The 17,826-nt window shown below is 35.8% G+C and overlaps 1 protein-coding gene across 4 annotated transcripts in view; it reads left to right on the top strand.

Moving 5' to 3' along the window:
• Nucleotides 1-11,320, top strand: part of LOC121418655 (nesprin-1-like) — a 128,299-nt gene extending 116,979 nt beyond the window's left edge. For 3 of the 4 annotated variants that reach the window (XM_041612636.1, XM_041612635.1, XM_041612638.1), the window contains 12 exons: nt 274-460; nt 795-995; nt 2,511-2,561; nt 3,860-4,137; nt 4,435-4,591; nt 4,894-4,990; nt 5,783-5,985; nt 6,627-6,806; nt 7,066-7,215; nt 7,979-8,197; nt 8,674-8,900; nt 9,934-11,320. In XM_041612636.1, the coding sequence (XP_041468570.1) occupies nt 274-460; nt 795-995; nt 2,511-2,561; nt 3,860-4,137; nt 4,435-4,591; nt 4,894-4,990; nt 5,783-5,985; nt 6,627-6,806; nt 7,066-7,215; nt 7,979-8,197; nt 8,674-8,900; nt 9,934-10,144 (2,161 nt within the window). In that variant the 3' untranslated portion in view covers nt 10,145-11,320. The remainder of the gene's footprint in view (nt 1-273; nt 461-794; nt 996-2,510; nt 2,562-3,859; nt 4,138-4,434; nt 4,592-4,893; nt 4,991-5,782; nt 5,986-6,626; nt 6,807-7,065; nt 7,216-7,978; nt 8,198-8,673; nt 8,901-9,933) is intronic. The other variant, XM_041612637.1, reaches the window with a different exon arrangement.
• Nucleotides 11,321-17,826: the final 6,506 nt, after the last annotated feature.

The raw sequence follows: 17,826 nt of genomic DNA, 5'->3' as shown, positions 1-17,826 counted from the left end.
TATGAACTGCAGTTTAGAAAAATGAAGTATTTAAGATGCAATCCTTAAATGCTTAAAAAAATCAATGCTTCATTAGAAGTAATCAGAAATGACAGTCTTTGTCTCCTTCACAATCTTGTTCTCTTTATTTAGACAATATCAGAACCAACTGCAGATTAGCTAGCCAAACAGAGTAAAGCATGAGATGATATCAAATTAGTGAAGGGTCTACTTAGATTTGTAATTTTCATGCTGGACAAAAATGTTAAACATTTATATATGTTTGTTTTTCAGATGGGATGCCTTAGCAAGAAGGTGCTGCAGCGTTTTAAGACGTCTTCGTTCACAGCAAAGTTTGAGAGATGAGTTTGAAGGGACGAGAGAGAGTATGGTAGTATGGCTGACAGAGATGGACCTCCAGCTGACCAACATAGAACACTTCTCACAGTCGGATATCTCTACCAAAACAAAACAAATGAAAGTAAGTCATAAGACTTCCACATTTTTGAGAATTGCAAAGCTTTGAATCATGGGCCCGTTGCATAAAGCTTTTGCCATAAAATAACTCTGGCAAACAAAATTATGGCATTGAAACTTACACATTAAAAAAATTCTGGCAAAAAATTTGCCAGAGTTTTTCTTTTCACAGGTGCCAGGTGTTCAGTTTGATGTCTTATAGGTTGCTTACTTATTCACATGTTAAAGTGCCTCAGCATTTCAAGGAAAGTTATTCCAGTTGAGTACACATTAACCAAACCAAGGTTGAGTGTGGTAAATGTAGATATATCATGATGTTGCTTGTTCCATTCTGTTAGGCATTCCAACATGAGATTGAACTGAACCAGTCTAGACTGGATGAAATCGATGGGTATGCCCATAACCTGATGCAGCGATGTGATGCCAACGATGCTGTTCAGATACAGGAAGAGATGGATGATCTTAGAGGCTATGCCGATGAGGTCTTTGCTAGAGTCAGCAAGTTCCAGAGGAAGCTGGAGAGGATTACAGCCACTGAGGTAATTATCAAACTTTGAAGTGAAAAATATCATGTTATCAGCACAATGTATCTGACATCCTGGAGTATGTAAACTGCCGATTTGTCTATTGCCAACTCATCCACTCATCACATGGTCTACCTTCATTTAGTCTAATGCCATTCCATCCATCAACATTACGTCTAACAACCATTTGGTCCAATAATCACTTCATCTAATCACCAATTCGTCTATGACCATTTTGTCTCGTAACCACTTGGTCTAATACCCACTTTCTTTTCATTCATTTTGCCAAATTAACACTTATCCAATTACACCAAATGGTTTATGGACTAAATGGCTATTAGACCAACTGGAAATTAGACGACATGGTGAGTGGACCAAATGGCAATCAGACTATGTGGATAGTGGACGAATTGGCATTTGACCAATTGAAAATAAACCCTAGAAAAAATTGTTTGGAGGACTTCTTTTGTTGGTACCACAGGGACAAGGTATCCAACTTAATCCAAGTAATGATATCAAGTAATATGCCAACACTCTGACAAGACTGCAGGTCATCAGAAATCACTTTGGATATGTTGCTTCGAATTAGTGAAGTAGCTTAATAATGTTGTATAATTACTGATAGTTTGTATTCCATTACAGGATGATACTGAATTTTTATGATGTATTAAAAATGAATGAAAAGTATCACTAAAGCATTGTGTGTCTTAACTAGGAATGGTTTCTCACCTTTCCATTGTATGAATTTTAAGAAGCAAATGTATGACTTAGCCAGAAATGTTATCATCACATACTTTCCTGTCACTCTTTGCATAGTCTACACATGTGATGCAACCTGCATACTAATTCTGTATAGATGACTCCTAACTAATGATTCTTAAGGTAGACTAGGAGCATTTCAACTCTAATTCCTTTGTAGATTTTGTGTGCAGTGAATGCTCTAATCTTCCTATCTTCCCCATAGAGTTTCTTGCATAGAAACCAAAATTGTGTTGTAATCTTGACATGAACCTTCTGTTTTTTTTTATTGCTTATATGAACAAAAATTTGATAGTCAACATGAGGTGGCTTAGGTTTTTAAAAATACTATTTGGAAAACCTGTAATATATACAATTTTTACTCATCAAATCATGAATTTCATTATAAATGGTGAAGATAAATGAAATTTGTGAGCCATCACATCCAATGTAAAAGTAAGTGCTCATGGGATTCTTGTGAGATTAAAAAAAAAGGTTTCATTGAAGGCATTAATTAGCATTGCAAACGGAAGAACAAAGCGAAATTGTATATAATGACAAGATGAGATTTAAGTACCAAGTTACTTTATACATTTTAATATTTGAATTTAGAAACTTTAATTAAGTACCTGTCATGGAAGACCACACAGAGCAGATTATTCAAATTTTCCCTTCACCCCCCCCCCCCTATTTATATGAGAATGGGGATGAACTAGATGCACTCTTTGACCAATCATTTCTGATTTAAACTGATTTACTGTTTATTTCAATCCATTGCTGTCTAATCTAAAGGGTGAATCTTCTAGCATACCTTTTGATTATTTCATGGTTGGCAATACTAAGGTATGAATGTTGACTTTGTCATATCAGTGTTTCATCCCAAGTCTAGTCCATAAGTTTTGTATCCACCTGCTTCATTATGATTTCTAGTAGCACTGAGAAAACAGTAAAAAGTTATAACCAAAGAAAAACTTTATATTGATTTGTTTTTATTATCTGTGATGATTTCTGAGGAAATTTAGTTTCCAGACAAAAGATTGTGTACTTTGAAATATATGGTGCTCTCAGACTCTCTTGAAAAAATATGTAGTATAATTTGATAAGGAAATCTACTCTTATATTCCCCATCTAAACAGGTTCTCATGAATTTACCAATATTGTTGTGGTCGAGTTTATCCGAAAGATTCCATTGATAATACAAGATTTGTCATTCCATGCTTTTAACCACTCCAATCTATTCAAAATCACTTTTTTGTGTGTGTTATTATTTTTAGTTGTTGCTTATATTCTCATAGTTGTTTTCTTTAATTCAAATGCGCTATTTTTTATTTATGATATTTGACTCTTATGTCATTCCAATTTTTGCTGTGGCTTTATATGTGAAAAGCTTGTAATTTCACAACTTTAATTTTTAAAGTTATGTTTGTTATGTGTTAAATTTCATTTCTAGAATGTCTTTAGTATGTTTAGAGTTGTAATCTGTCATCTGCTTTTGTCATTCTGTTATGTTGACTTAAACAATCCTTTTTTGCCCAATTCTGTGTAACTTTGTCGCTTTGTTAAGCCAATTTCAGAATTTTTCTTTTGATATGAGGTATCTTAATCCAATCCAAGAATTTGATGTAGTGTCTTTTCCTTGCAGTTTTGATGCTTTACAATGTGATCAAGTTCATATGATATTAATCCAATTATATTTTTTAGTAAGCAAAAAGTTCAATAATTTGATAGTACTAGCATTCCAACTATCTTGTCCACCTTACAATAAATACAATAAAGATGTACAATACTTGGCTACCATTCTTAAAGGTTAAATAATGTGTGGTCTACGACATTTCGGTATAACAATGGTTAGCAAAATGGGTGACACAAAAATATTATTTGTGTGTGCTCAGTTGTAATAGTACATTTGGCACATGAATCATTAATGCATGCTAGTTTTCTTCACTAAATGTGAAAAGAGCAAAATGAACATAGGAAACATGCAATGGAAACAATTTGACTTCCCATAATTTTTAACTGACCTAGACCATGATTGAAGTTAAACCAAAGTCGATATCCTAAGGGTACAAAATATTACGATAGGCTGGACACAAACAAATCCTTAATGTCCTATACCTTTAATGTTACATTTGAACATCTAGTTCTCAAGTACGGACACGTCGGATGAGGAAGACGAGGATGGTGAGGCGATGAGTGAGAGCGACAACGATGAAATCCTTCCTACCCACCTATCACCGAGCAGAGTCCATCACAGACCCTACGATGCAAGGGCCAGGTCTCGGGACAGTTCAGCAACCCGGTCAGCATCTCCCGGACCGAGTGAATACGTCTCTGGCAGGATAACTCCGGCCAGTGGGGTATCATCTCTAGACTGGGACATGTACATGACAACCAATGCAGATGGAGATCCAGATGTCAGGTACAGGAAAGCATTTCATAATTGTTACAAGCTACTGAAATTCCTCGCATCTGATTGGCTGAGAGCCAACTTGTCAATGAAAATTAAGAACCAGAAGATTCATGAAGCATTTATCAGATCTTTTTTATCTTTAAATCCTGTGTTAAGCTTTACTTTTTACGATGATTTAGTTTTCAAAATTTAAATTCATTGTCAAAAATAAAATGAAGATGTATAATATGTGTAAGAAGACAAATTCGACGACCAACAACTTATTGAAACATCGTTATCAACCACATTTTCATTCTATTTTCTTAGGTGGGGTAAGAACAAGCAGCGAGGTGGAGAACCTGTTGATGTCCTGTATGCCCAGCAGCTCATTGACAGCTGTACATCTCAACTAGAGGAAGCAGAGAACATGGTCACCAGCAAAACACCCATTGGTCCGGATGTAGAAGAAGTCAAAACAACCTTTGTAAGTTTTAGTCCTACCCTCAGCTTCATAAACTGAATTGGACTTATTTTATATCTTTTCATTGGATTTTACCCAAATATTGACTCCATGTTTAGCTGTAAATGTAATATCCTAATACATAGTTCTCCTGTCCAAAACAATGGTGAATATGATACCAAGCTTCATTTACTAGAAACTATGCAATCCGACGAATAGTACTCAGAACTCCAGGCCATATGAATGACATAGTTTCAGTTTTAGTATTCTAGTATAGCAGTGACCTTTATGTTTATTTGTTTGTTTTGTCTTCATTACTTATCTAGGATACCGTTGCTGAGAATTGTAAGAGCTGTGTAACAGCAGTGAAGAGATTGGCTCCTCAACTCAGTGACCATCCTTCATTAGCCCGCCAAGTATCAGGTAAATACTATAGGCATGACATTAGGGAAATGGTGCGGCAATGGTGGTTAACATTGAAACTTGATACTTCAGTTTATTGCTAGCTGTAGTTCTTTGGATTCCATATATATATTCAGTTCGTTAGCGCATGAAGACATTGCTTTCTGCTCATTTTAAAATTGTCCTTGTCATAGTCTTTGATACGCTTCATTAATATTGGTGATATTTGGTGGTAATTTTTTACGTGATTGCTAAGAAAGCATGAATGCTTGTAAGCAAGCAACCGGAGGACCGACGGTTTAAGGTCCTCTCTGAAGGACCTGGTACTGAGGATTAATGCCTTACCAAAGGGCACTAGCGCACCAAGTGGGAATCGAACCCGGGTGACCGGAATATGAATCTCCCGCTCTACCAACTGAGCTATATATGATTTGTTTGCAATCTTGAGAAAGCTTCCATCTTTATACCCTTGAACTTACCTCCAAGAAACCACTGAGTAAATTAATGCGATGAGTAAAATTTGATATTAAGAGGTAAGATACTGCTTACCATCCTGCATTTTATGTGTTGTGGTGAACAAGTGATTTGAGCATCCTCCCTACATTACGGTGGCAGATTCAAACCTTTCCTGTGTTTAAAATGGTTCCAATTGCTCTTTCTGCAGCCAGTACTAATTTGTGTACGTAATTGTGTTACCAAGGCAAAAGCTACTGAAGCATATAGAGATCATCTTATGTGTCAGAATTACAGAAAAGCTTACAGTTTTTGATCTACCACCTGAACATAATGATATTGTTTGATTTGATGTTTCAGATCTTGTGGGTCGATGGGAGGTATTACAAGGAGAACTCATGGAGAAAGGAGCCATGTTAAGACATAATTACCAGACGTGGCAACAGTATGATAACGATCTGAATAATTTGACTGCCTGGTTAGACCAAGCAGAAGCAACACTCACTTCACAAGCTAATGGTGGGGATATCGCAGACCTGGAAGACATGATCAGAATGTTCAGGGTAAGAGTGAATACTTTTGTTTTGCTCAATCTTTCTCAGTTCTGTTTAAGGGTCTGTCTCTTCTCTTTCCCCTCTTTTGATATCTCCCTATTTCTACTTTGCATATCGGTCATACTTGCTATCACTTTTTCTCCTTTTCTGTGTTTTTTTTTTCTCTCTATTCTCGTGACACATAACCATGGCATCATAATTTACTTTCAATTCTTTTCCTTCTTCTTTAATAAGTTTTAGCCTATATCTAACATGATGTAACTAAATATGTTTGACACTTGAGGCTAAATTTTTACATTTTACAATACTATGTTGTTTTATATCCCATTATTAAGGTTTTTATATGTGTTTAGAAGACAAAGATGGTTTATTTGATCTCAGCAAACATGGTAAACATAATTCTTTTTCCACTCACAAATTTAAAAATATTAAGAAATAAGTTGATGAGAATAAGAATGAATGAATAATGAAAAAATGATCTAAAACCTCAAATGAATTAGCAACATGATGAAAAAGCAAAAGTGATTATTGATATGTCCAATCATAACTTTCAATATTGTTTCATTCAAACTTAATTGCATGCAAAGCCAGCTCCTATCTTGATATTACATGAAATATGAATGTAAAGTTTCTATTTTCTCCATGACCAGGACTTCATGTTAGGTCTGAATGCAAGACGAACCATAGCATACTCCATCAATCTGTGTAGCCAGCAGTTTGTGGATCCAGATACCCCTCAAGGTCAGGAGCTAAGCTACAGACTTCAGGTCATGAACAGACGCTGGGAAGGGGTCTGTGCCAAGGCTGCAGACTGGCAGAAGAAACTCCAGGTAACATTCATCTTTAACTTCTTGAAAATAATCCTTTGTTTGTTCATTTGTCGTTTGTATTTGACCAGAATGATAACTTATAAAATGGAATTATTTTGATATTTTCTAAATTAAATAACAAGAGGCCAAAGATCAACAACAATATATAAAGAATAAAATTCTGCTGCAAACAAAGTGTATAGATACTCCTCTCCATGAATCTGTGTGAATATAATGATGATCCTAATATGTTTTGCTTATTCATTTGTTTTCCTTTTAGATGGCTATTGTGCAATGTGAAGAATTTCATCAGACAACTAAAGACCTTGAAACAAGACTAAATGAAATAGATGAAATAATGACAGAGACTGAACCCATAGATCTCAATGCTGATCCAGAGATACTCAACAATCAATACAGAATATTTGCCGTATGTAAAAAAATTTGGCATTTTCTTTTCTTGATTTTTTTTTTTTGGGGGAGGGGAATAAGTACTTTCCTCAGAGCATTTTAGAGCTACACATAATCCTTAATATGAATCAATGTATTTTTCATCTAACATAAAGTGTCGCAGGAATATTCCCTTGATTTATTGCAAACATGTATTTACCCCAAACTGAGTAGAATGACGATCAACCTAATGTTTGTCAGACTTAAATAAAAATTGAGAGCATATTCACCCTGTTTCTTTGAGATATATTATTAATCAATCGTGTTCAGTTCTATTTTGTTGATTCTATATGGACTGCCTGGGTATAAATGAACAGAAGTGAGGAAAACATGAATACATCATTACATATCATATCATCAGAGCTTCCAAGTCTCACGCATTATGCGTGAGACTCAAGCATTTTGGACTCTTGTTCATCCCCTCAAATCTCTGTCTCACGCAACTATCACAGCCTATCCCCATATACATTGTACACAATGTCTGTGATCTCACTCAGATTCACAGAAAATCTCACGCATAGCTGGTCTTTGAACTTGGCATCTCTGTATCATTAACACTAATGCTATAAATTTCATTACATTTATCACACAATTCATGTTTATCTGCTGAAATTCTGTCTGGACGATTCATGAACTCTTTGTTCATGTTACAGGGCTCAGATGTTATGATGTAACTTGCATTATTTCTTTGTCATTATTATCATTGTAAGACACTAAGAACATTGCCTTTCTCTTTATTTCAGTCATTTAAACGTGAGCTTGAGGAGATGATACCTCGCGTGAGCTCCTTGAAAGACACAGCAGACCAGCTCTTGATTGATGTGGACTCACCAGACTGTCGGGCGACCAGGGAAACACTGCACCTGATCGCCAAGAAGAGTTCTTCTCTCCTTCAGAGATGCAATGATAACCTAGAACTCCTGGAGACTAAGGTGGATCCCAGTCAGTTCCAACTGGACAGGGTAGGTCTATCTTCTTAGTTTCTGGAGGCTTGTTTATACCTTGAGTCCATTACTTAGCCACTTTCTCACTTTTGTCAATCGTCATCATTGGCGCTGACTCCTATCAACTCTGGTAACACTCCATGCAAGAAAATACACAAATATTTACTCAATAGTCTTCAAGATTATTTTCCTGTATTCAGGCCCTAACAACTTCCCATTTCCCAGGTTTAATGGGGCTGTGATATGTTCTGGCTTCTTTTCAGGTCCAGTGAATTAATCTAACCAGCATCCCTCAGTAGTAATGACAACAAAAAATCCTATAACATGTGGTGATTAAGGATATTACAGATTTGAAAATTGTAGGATTTTATTAAAAAATAAATGTAGTTCAGCCAGCCTGAAGTTATATCAATCAACGTCAGCCATGGATATGATCAGATGTTCAGTATCTTAATTGCATTTAAAGTCAAACTCACTTTCTTTATTATATCCAGCCTGTTTTTGAGAGTCCTATTCAACCAAGATCTGTGATGCTGCTTGGAGCAATGGGCGAGGTATCAAGTGACTTCTCAAGTCCCATAGCCGGACGTACCAGTACACCTATCTATTCTATCAGACATTATGCTGATGCCACAACCTGTACACTGGCTGGAAGACAGAGTGCAGCTGGAGCAGCTGCAGCGGCTGCAGCAGCAGCAAGATCGCCTGCAGACACTGCTGGGTGAGTTAAAACCAAGTTTCTCATGGGCTATATCATAAGTATATACTCTGACCCCTTTATGTGGGCCATTACCGAAATGATTTGTCTCTGTTTACTAGTATATCTTTAAAATTTGTGATTCCCTGAAATTACCACGGCTTCAACAGCTTGTTGAGTGAAAAAAAAATCCGAGAAAAATGGGAGTCAGATATACAAAAAGGTTGATTATTTTAAAGTGCGGCTTACATATAGATATACAAAATATCTCCTATTGCTCAGAAAATGACCGATTTAAAACACAGCAATTGATCTAAATTTATCTCTGTGATATATGCTTAATGACCTGTGACAAATATTCTGATGATGATTGTAGTTGGTCCTATGAAAAATCTCTGACATTGGTTATGTTAGAGTAACTACATTCTTAATGTGCTCCTTAATGTAACTATTGTGGGAGATGTTGTCTGAAAGGACACATTCAAGATTGTTTTATTGGTCCATGAATGCTAGGCATGCAGAGAAAAATTTAGTTTCCAATAGCTTTAAACACATAACATACACACAAAAATGCAGATTAAAACATATCATAGCAGTCTAACTTTACATAAACAATACAACTTAGTGATAACTTTTCTGCAATAGGTTGATAACCCTTAGAATTCATAATTCAAAATTCATAAATTATAAGAAACTGGTGATTACATGTATGCATGCTGCTAACCCCACCCCCATTCTAGTATGCGGTATATAGTCATAAATTGACACTTACAAAACACCCGTTCAAAAAGAGTGATAGATATGTAGGAAAAAAATGAAAGGAAGGATATTGGCAATAATGACCATCATTTGATATATGATTAGTCAGTTTGAACACTGAGTGAGGTTTCAGTTGTAAGAGGTCTTTTGTTTTTGTATTTTGATAAATCTATAATTTGAAGAGAATCTAATAATAAAATGTAGCATATTCTCAAAGAATATGAATTGAATTGAATATTTTGACCACATGTTTACATGAATCCCATAATTCATTTCAGTTTTCTCTTCTCATTTACAGCGCTCCAGTTTTGGCAGGCAGAGGAGGACGACCATTCTTATCAAGAGCAGTGCGAGCAGCCCTTCCACTCCACCTCCTAATGCTTCTACTACTAGGTGTGGCATGCCTTATACCAATGACTGAAGAAGATTATAGCTGCACCCTCACAAATAACTTTGCTCGCTCATTACATCCCATGCTACGATACACCAATGGACCTCCACCCATCTAATGTCTTAAGAGAAGTTTTAGCTGCCCCTGGCTGTCCTTGGTCCAGGGGTGTCGTCTTTGGGTGTGGCCTTTCGGCATTGCCTCCTGCCCACCACACCCAATCTAGTCAACATATTTCAGTCTGCCTTGACCAGATATCAACACTGCCAAGTTATAACTCATTGACTTTACATGCTGACATGCTATCTATCGTGACAGAAATGAAATCAGCTAAGGACATTGCCAAGACAATTGCAGCATGCAATTTGTAAAGTATGTATAGCCTCCCCCATTCAAATGACATTGCTGCCTCATATCCTTATGTTGCAATCAAGCAATCATCGACCTCTGGATTGACTGGTTTTGGGAGATCGTGTAATGTATCATTGAATGCCATTGTACACAGTGTATTATACTTGAAGAGTCACAGAATTTATTTAATGCTCACATTGTGTGCTGAAAGCAAGGTGGTTGATACCCATCAAGTATCCAGCAGTGATACGTTTTACCATGCATTAATACTGTATAGACCGATCTTCATTGCTTGCTGAAGAAACAACACGTGCCTCGCTAATTCGGACCTGAAATCACTGCTCGGTATATGCCAGAGCCTTGGGAGCTTTCCCAAGGAGAGCAGAAAGAATCCAGATTGTACCATTGTATAAAGTTTTTATTTGTGAAATAATTGAATTCATCCGTCACGTGAACAAATACCCTGATTGCCATTGCTATTACAGGCTAATTAGCTGCTTTGTTCACATGATGAGATGATCCATTAATGATTGTATATATGATGCTTTAGTGTGAGCCTATGGAATGGTGAAGTAAAGAAATGTGAATGCAGCTGATTAATGTGAAGGGGTCTCTCCCTATGGATCTGATTGCACCAAGATTAATGAATTATATAGGACGATCAGGATGAATTGTGCATTTACTTTCAAGGTATTAAACAGGTGGAGCTATGATTTGATTCTATATGGGTATGTGTGAGAAGTCTTCTTTACTTTTTTCATGGGTTTGATCTTTGTGACATGAATTGATTCCTTATCTTTTTGTGCTTTCTTCCATTGTGCCATGTAGAATGTATTCAAGATAATGTGTTCATAAACTTCTATATACAGTCTGTATTCAAGGATTATGAATGATCATGTGTTCTATCACAGATAGATTATTGATTTGAAACAAACACCACATTTAGGAAAAGAATAATGTCAGAGAGGTAATGAAACTGATAAGAAAGTAAACTAATCATGTTATTACTCAATACTCAATTTGTCATATGGTTGCTATTTATAGGGAACACTCATGTCAGACTGAAAAAAAAATTGATTAATTTATTGTATCTCTTAATCTTCTTTTTTTAACGTAAAAATGACATGCATGCAAGTATCTCAAGTATCTCATTTTATTTTCTCAAATCCCATGAATTATTGATTCTTTGAAATACTTAAAAAGAAGTGCCCCTTAAAATTGACTGCTTTTTAGATGTATTTTATAAATAGTGTCACATGTTTTGCTGTGTACAGAAATATAGAAAATAGGTTAATGTGTATTTTTGTGTACTATTTCTGCAATATATGATAATATATTTTCATTATTCTGTAGATATTAATATAAGTATGAATTTGTAAATGTGCATCATGTAGACTTATTTAATGAATGCAGTGTTCAGAAATACTGACGTGAAAGAATTTATTCATTCATATTCATTCTTTCATCTCATGAATCATTGTTATTAATTATTTTGATTACTTAAAGAGTTTGAATGACTGAAATAGTATGTTATTTATTAATGCCTTTATTAGATACTTGTAGAAATATTTATTATTCTCTTATATTTTAAACTTTGAAATAGAAATATTCAGCTTTACTTTTTATTTGTAAACACAAAATCTGATTCAATATTAGCAAGCTGTTTTAGGTATATTTGTATTCAATTAATTCTGGTATATTTATATTAATAGTTTTTTTGCAAAATGTTTTAAGTTATTTCAAATTATGAGGTAATTTTTAATTTTTTATAGAGTCAATGGTATTGTAACTTTTTGGTTCAGTAAGAAGGGATAGTTGATCATGTCAGCTAATCTTGACATTTAGATGTGTGTTTATTTCAATGAATGCATCAGTAAAGTCATATTATGAATCATATGTTTTATCCATTCCATTTATATGTGATGACATTGTGCTGTGACACTTGTACGTTCTGTTTTGTGAAACTGAATAAGATGTTTCAAACTTTTATCAGGGAGTTGCAGTAGAGGAGTTAATGATATTTAGCCGTAGAATGCTGCATGATCCACGATTTTCAAGCATTATTGGAAGTCAGTACATTTTGCATCATTCTTTTGACATTGATTTTCAAGCTTCAAAAAAAGGAGGAGTTTGGCGATGCCGTCCCTGTCATAATGCTCCCAGTGAATTAGATATGGGATGTTACACGTAATTCACAATTAAATGATCGTACTTGCCTTTAAAAACAGCTTATGTGTATAGGTTTGATATATTCTGAAAGACTTTTTATGTGTGTGATGTATGTGTCATAAGTGTGAGAATGGGTGTGTGGGTGGGTATACGTGTGTGTGTGTGTTTGTTTGCATCTATCTATATCGTCACACGCACCACGAACCGTTCTTTCTGCGAAATAGATACTGTGTGCTATCGTGCCTCGCGATTTCACCACGAACCGTCCGCTCTGTTACGATGCCCGCTGTAACGTAAATAATTCACTTCAAGAAAATATAAAGATAAGGGATGAAACTTTGGAATCTGAACTATCGGACGAAGACGCCGGTGAATAATTTGCTCTTCTTGTAGGTGCACTTATTGCTGGTTTTAGAAAAGTTTTTCTCTAAACGTGTTTTCTGCCAAAATAACTTTCACATCGAAGTGCGCAGAGAGGACGGTTCGTGATGCGTGCGACGATATGTATTTGTTAATTCTGTCTGTACAACATTATAAAGAAATGGCGAGCCATGTAAGAACATTTTTTTCCAAAATGGTGTATGTGTGGATGTATCTTCATGTTCATATTTAAATTGAGGAATGAGTAAAAAGAAATCTCAGGGGAAAAGTCCTAGTGCACAAAGGACAGACCTTGGGATTTCACTGACAGATGTTATAAGCTACTGTAAATCCTTGTATCTGATTGGCTCAGAGAAAAATAATCGGTGAAAATCACTGAAAACAAAAATTTTCATGAAATGACCCCCCCCCCCCCCCCCCCCCGATTCTATTAGTGTCCTCACTTACTGACAAAAAAACCTCTGCATCAAACTGTGATAAACGAATGCTCCCATGGTCTGGTGCACAGTTTTCATAGTCATTCACTGAGTTTAAAAACAATAGAAAATTGACACTATGTCACATGTAGACTTGGAGGTGTCAGTGGCCCGTATTCTTATAGCAGGTTTAACTTAAACTCAGGTTTAAAGTTGTGGTTTAAGTATGGATAGCCAATTGTTACATAAATCACTAATGGTAGAGATATATTTCAGCTCATTTGGCTCTCAAATCATTCATAAATGTCTAGGAAGTATAAATAGATTGTCTTCACCATAGATAAATCAGGAAAGAGCACAGTAGACATAAGAAACGTTCAACTTAATAAAAAAATTGACACTTTTGGCTTCTCATACTTAAACCACAACTTTAAACCCGAGTTTAAGTCAAACCTGACTTCAGAATATGGGCCAATGTGTTATAGGCCTAGAATGCTGTGTCAATTCTGATGAATCTAAAATTCAGCGAATCACTGTCATCAAAGTTTGAATAAAATCAGACCAATTTAAAGATATTCATAAATGTCTGATATGTAAATTAGTGAAAACCATGTAAGTATCAAATTGTCAATTTGGCTAGTCGATAGTGTAATCCCTAGGCAATTCCCTATCTATCATGTCTAAAAATATTGAGTTACACCTTTTATGATTCTATGACTTTATCATTCTTGGGATAGTACTTATCATTGTCAGCGATCCTGGGGGATGTTCCCCCCCCTTGATATTTTAATTTCGTACAGGAGCCTATGGGAGAGGGTCATCTCCCCCCACCCCTCATGGACCAAACAACTCACAAAATCGCCAACTATGACTACTCAAATATATCATGAATAATAAACAGCATATCACTTAATCTCATTTACAAATATTAGATCATTCTAATTCTTACATTATTTATGAAGAAAAATTAGATTTTTAATGAGATAAGATAAGATTGATTTTATTTATACACGGTTAAAAAGCCCAAACAGTTCACAGACTGATTTCCATTGGAGCCGTGTGGAACATAATATACAATCAATACAATCAATTTGTATATTGAAACATAATAGGCAAACAACTCTCCATCTAATCAAAAGTGGCATTACCAATTCATTCAAGTGATTACACGTTAAATGTAAAAATTCCAGATTTCCTTAGCAGCTCATTCGAACCTAAAAGTGTGTTGTGTGTATTTATGAGGGTGTCGGTGTGTATATGACGTGTTGTTTTGATAGGTATGCTAATCCTGCATTATGAGTGAGTGTGTGGTGTAATATGAAAATAAATCTTCAACTATATGTGGGCGGGTGCCTACAATTGTTTTAGTCAGTTTGTGAATATTGATGTGGGTGTATGTTTTGTTAGGTTTGATATAAATAACAATTTGTGAATGTGATTGGGTGTGCAGAATATGACAAACACCATACATGTGCTGAGTGTTGTGTTTGTTTATGTCTGCTAATCGTGTGTACATGCATTGTTTGGTAGATGATTTGTCAAAAGCACTCCTCTTATAGACACACACACACGTGCATCCCCAGTGCCAACATAAAGCAAGGACGGAGCTAGCTGGGGTTGCACTGGGTGCAGTGCGCCCTCCCGTTGAGGCAGGAGAGTTCACACAATGTGATTGACAAGGACAAAATTTGTACCCCTTCTGCTTTCAACCGCTGAAGTGTAGTACCACCTCCCCAAGATGTGCACCACTGCCCCCCCCATACCATTTTAGTTCCACCCCCTTTCAAGTAGTATTAGAATAAGACATCCGTTTCTAAGTGGCACAGTTAAAATTACAATTATTGAATTGTAGTAATCAGAATGGTATTCAGTTCAGTTATCCATTATCTGAATGATGACATCGTCCGATTGACGTACATTTCATTGAATATAAGCTTGATGTTTGCCACAAAAGTTTATGTAGGATTCGAACTCATGGCCATTCCGCTAGACCAAAAGCAAAGAACGGATTTGAGAAAATTCAATATTGAGTGTAATAAACTTCATTTCTTCAGTATCTTTGCTCATCAAGCAACCGTACCTCTCAGCCAATCAGAATCGGGGAAAGTTGTCAGATCTGACAACTTGTCGGACGAAAATGTTGATGAAACGCCCCCCAGGGGGACGTTTCATCAACATTTTCGTCCGACAAGTTACCACAGCAACCGTACCTCTCAGCCAATCAGAATCGGGGAAAGTTGTCAGATCTGACAACTTGTCGGACGAAAATGTTGATGAAACGCCCCCCAGGGGGACGTTTCATCGACATTTTCGTCCGACAAGTTGTCAGATCTGACAACTTTCCCCGATTCTGATTGGCTGAGAGGTACGGTTGCTGTGGTAATTGTCGGATATAATAGGACTTGTCGGATAAAATCCTTTCATGAAACGCTCCCCTGATATCACAATATTGAAGACTCAATAATAATTGACTTGGCTGTAGGTAAGTTACAGACTTTATGAGAATTTTTATAAGCCAGACACTTCTTACAAAACTTTCAGTAGTGCCGATCCGGTGCCGATCGCTTATTATTTTGTCTGAGCATTGATTTAAATCAAGGATATATATTTTTCTTTACTGTGAAATTATTTTTCTTACATTCAGTCGAACATGCTTTGAAGCATACACAGTTCCCTACAAAACTGTTTTATTAATGTTTTATAATTGTAGGCTCTGAAGATCATGTAATGCATACAAATATATAATTCATGATACTGAATATATTAATGCAGTAACTTTGTCGCCATTTGCGAAAATCAAGTTGTTCATTTTCAATATTTAAAATTTCCACTTTGGGGGCAAATACGTAGTTTTTATATTTTGTTTACAATTACAACAAAACTTATTCCATTTTGACCTTTTATGGCTTATTCAAATCGGATATAGGACTACTGTATTCAGGTTGTCATTGACTTTCAATCTGGTGGTTAAAGCATTTATTTCTGATTAATTTCACTCGATGTAGATCTATACCATGAAAGTGGCTCAAAGGGAAACTGTAAAAGGTTCACTGTCTTTTAATAGCATACATTTTATGTCGCGGAAGGTTCATCGTGGGCAATTTCTAAAGTAAATACGACATTTCGAAAGTCATTTATTGTGGTTGATTTGTGAGAAAATGATTTTACCTGCAGTTGTTCTAGAAAGTGACGTATATAATTCTAGGAACAAAAAAAAATGCCAGATTGTACCACTGAAATATTATTTCCTGAAGATTTCCAGGGTATCTGATTTCCCGAAGTTTGTTTCTGTAACTGATACACCAGGACCAAGATGCAAAACGGGAAAACAGCAAAACAGTAATCTCTAATCTTGTGATTCCTGTTTAAATATGTATGATTAAATGAAAAAAAAATCTATAACCTTGCCGTTGGACCCAAATTGACATGGGAATGATGGCTCACACAGATTGAACTTGAAATATTCAACTAAAATGACAAATTCTAGTAAATTGATTTACTATAGGTAGGCCTAAAAACAATATACAGAGCGTATAAAAAAAGTTTACACTTGGAAAAAATCCTGTAAAATTATACATATATAATATCCTGAAGATTTTTCCACATTTTAACATTGGTACAGATCCATTTAAGCAAATGAGGATAAAACTGTCGAAAAATATTTACGCTTGGGTGAGCACCACTTACTTTTGAAAAGTTAGTGAAAATGATTTGCGCATGCAGAACTTTGAAATGGTTATAAACCTTAATCATGAAGGGCACGTGGAAATCAGCTGGTAAAATTGATTTGAAGATCTTTTACCGTTTTTATTTTGTTTCCTTACCCAAAACACTTCGAAGAGTGCATTGAGCCCCACCCCACTCCCCCGGGGGGCACTTACATTGTCGAGTGGATACCATGCGCGACCAAGAAAAAAACCACGTACGTAACGTAATAAGGGTGTCAAAAACACTAAAATAATGAAAAAATGGTATATATTTTCGCTCGGAAAGCTACGTGTTTAAAAAAAAATAAGATTAAAATACTTTAAAAGGACGTACTTTTTGCCCGAAAAGTCAACACTACATGTTAAGAGTACGATTTTCGCGAGGTGGGGCTGTACTATAAACTGGGTAAAGGTAAAACCGACGACCGACGTATATGTGACATAACAATAGAAATATCGCTGTACTTGTTTAGGGGGTTCAATTCAGGGAATATTTGCCAAGAGTACTCGCCAATACTTGTTAAGGGGTGCATTTTCAGCATGGTATCCACTCGTGAATGGAAGTGCCCCCCCGGCCCTCTCCCCCGCACACGAGGCCATCGTGACGATACTTTGCTTTACACTGAGATGTGATTTACATGAAATTGTTTAGGCTTCATTTTCATTTTGTTAGTTATTGTCAAGCTTGGAAAAAGTGTGGAGAAACAAGTATTAAATGAAAATGAAATGTAAGCCCACTTTAAATGATAAAAATTTAGTGAAAAAATGCTGGAGATGTC

The sequence above is a fragment of the Lytechinus variegatus genome, chromosome 7, assembly GCF_018143015.1.
Source record: "Lytechinus variegatus isolate NC3 chromosome 7, Lvar_3.0, whole genome shotgun sequence".
NCBI classification, from domain to species: Eukaryota; Metazoa; Echinodermata; class Echinoidea; order Temnopleuroida; family Toxopneustidae; genus Lytechinus; species Lytechinus variegatus.
The sequence above is the reverse complement of the archived record's forward strand: the minus strand, read 5'-3'. Positions and strand labels throughout refer to the sequence as shown.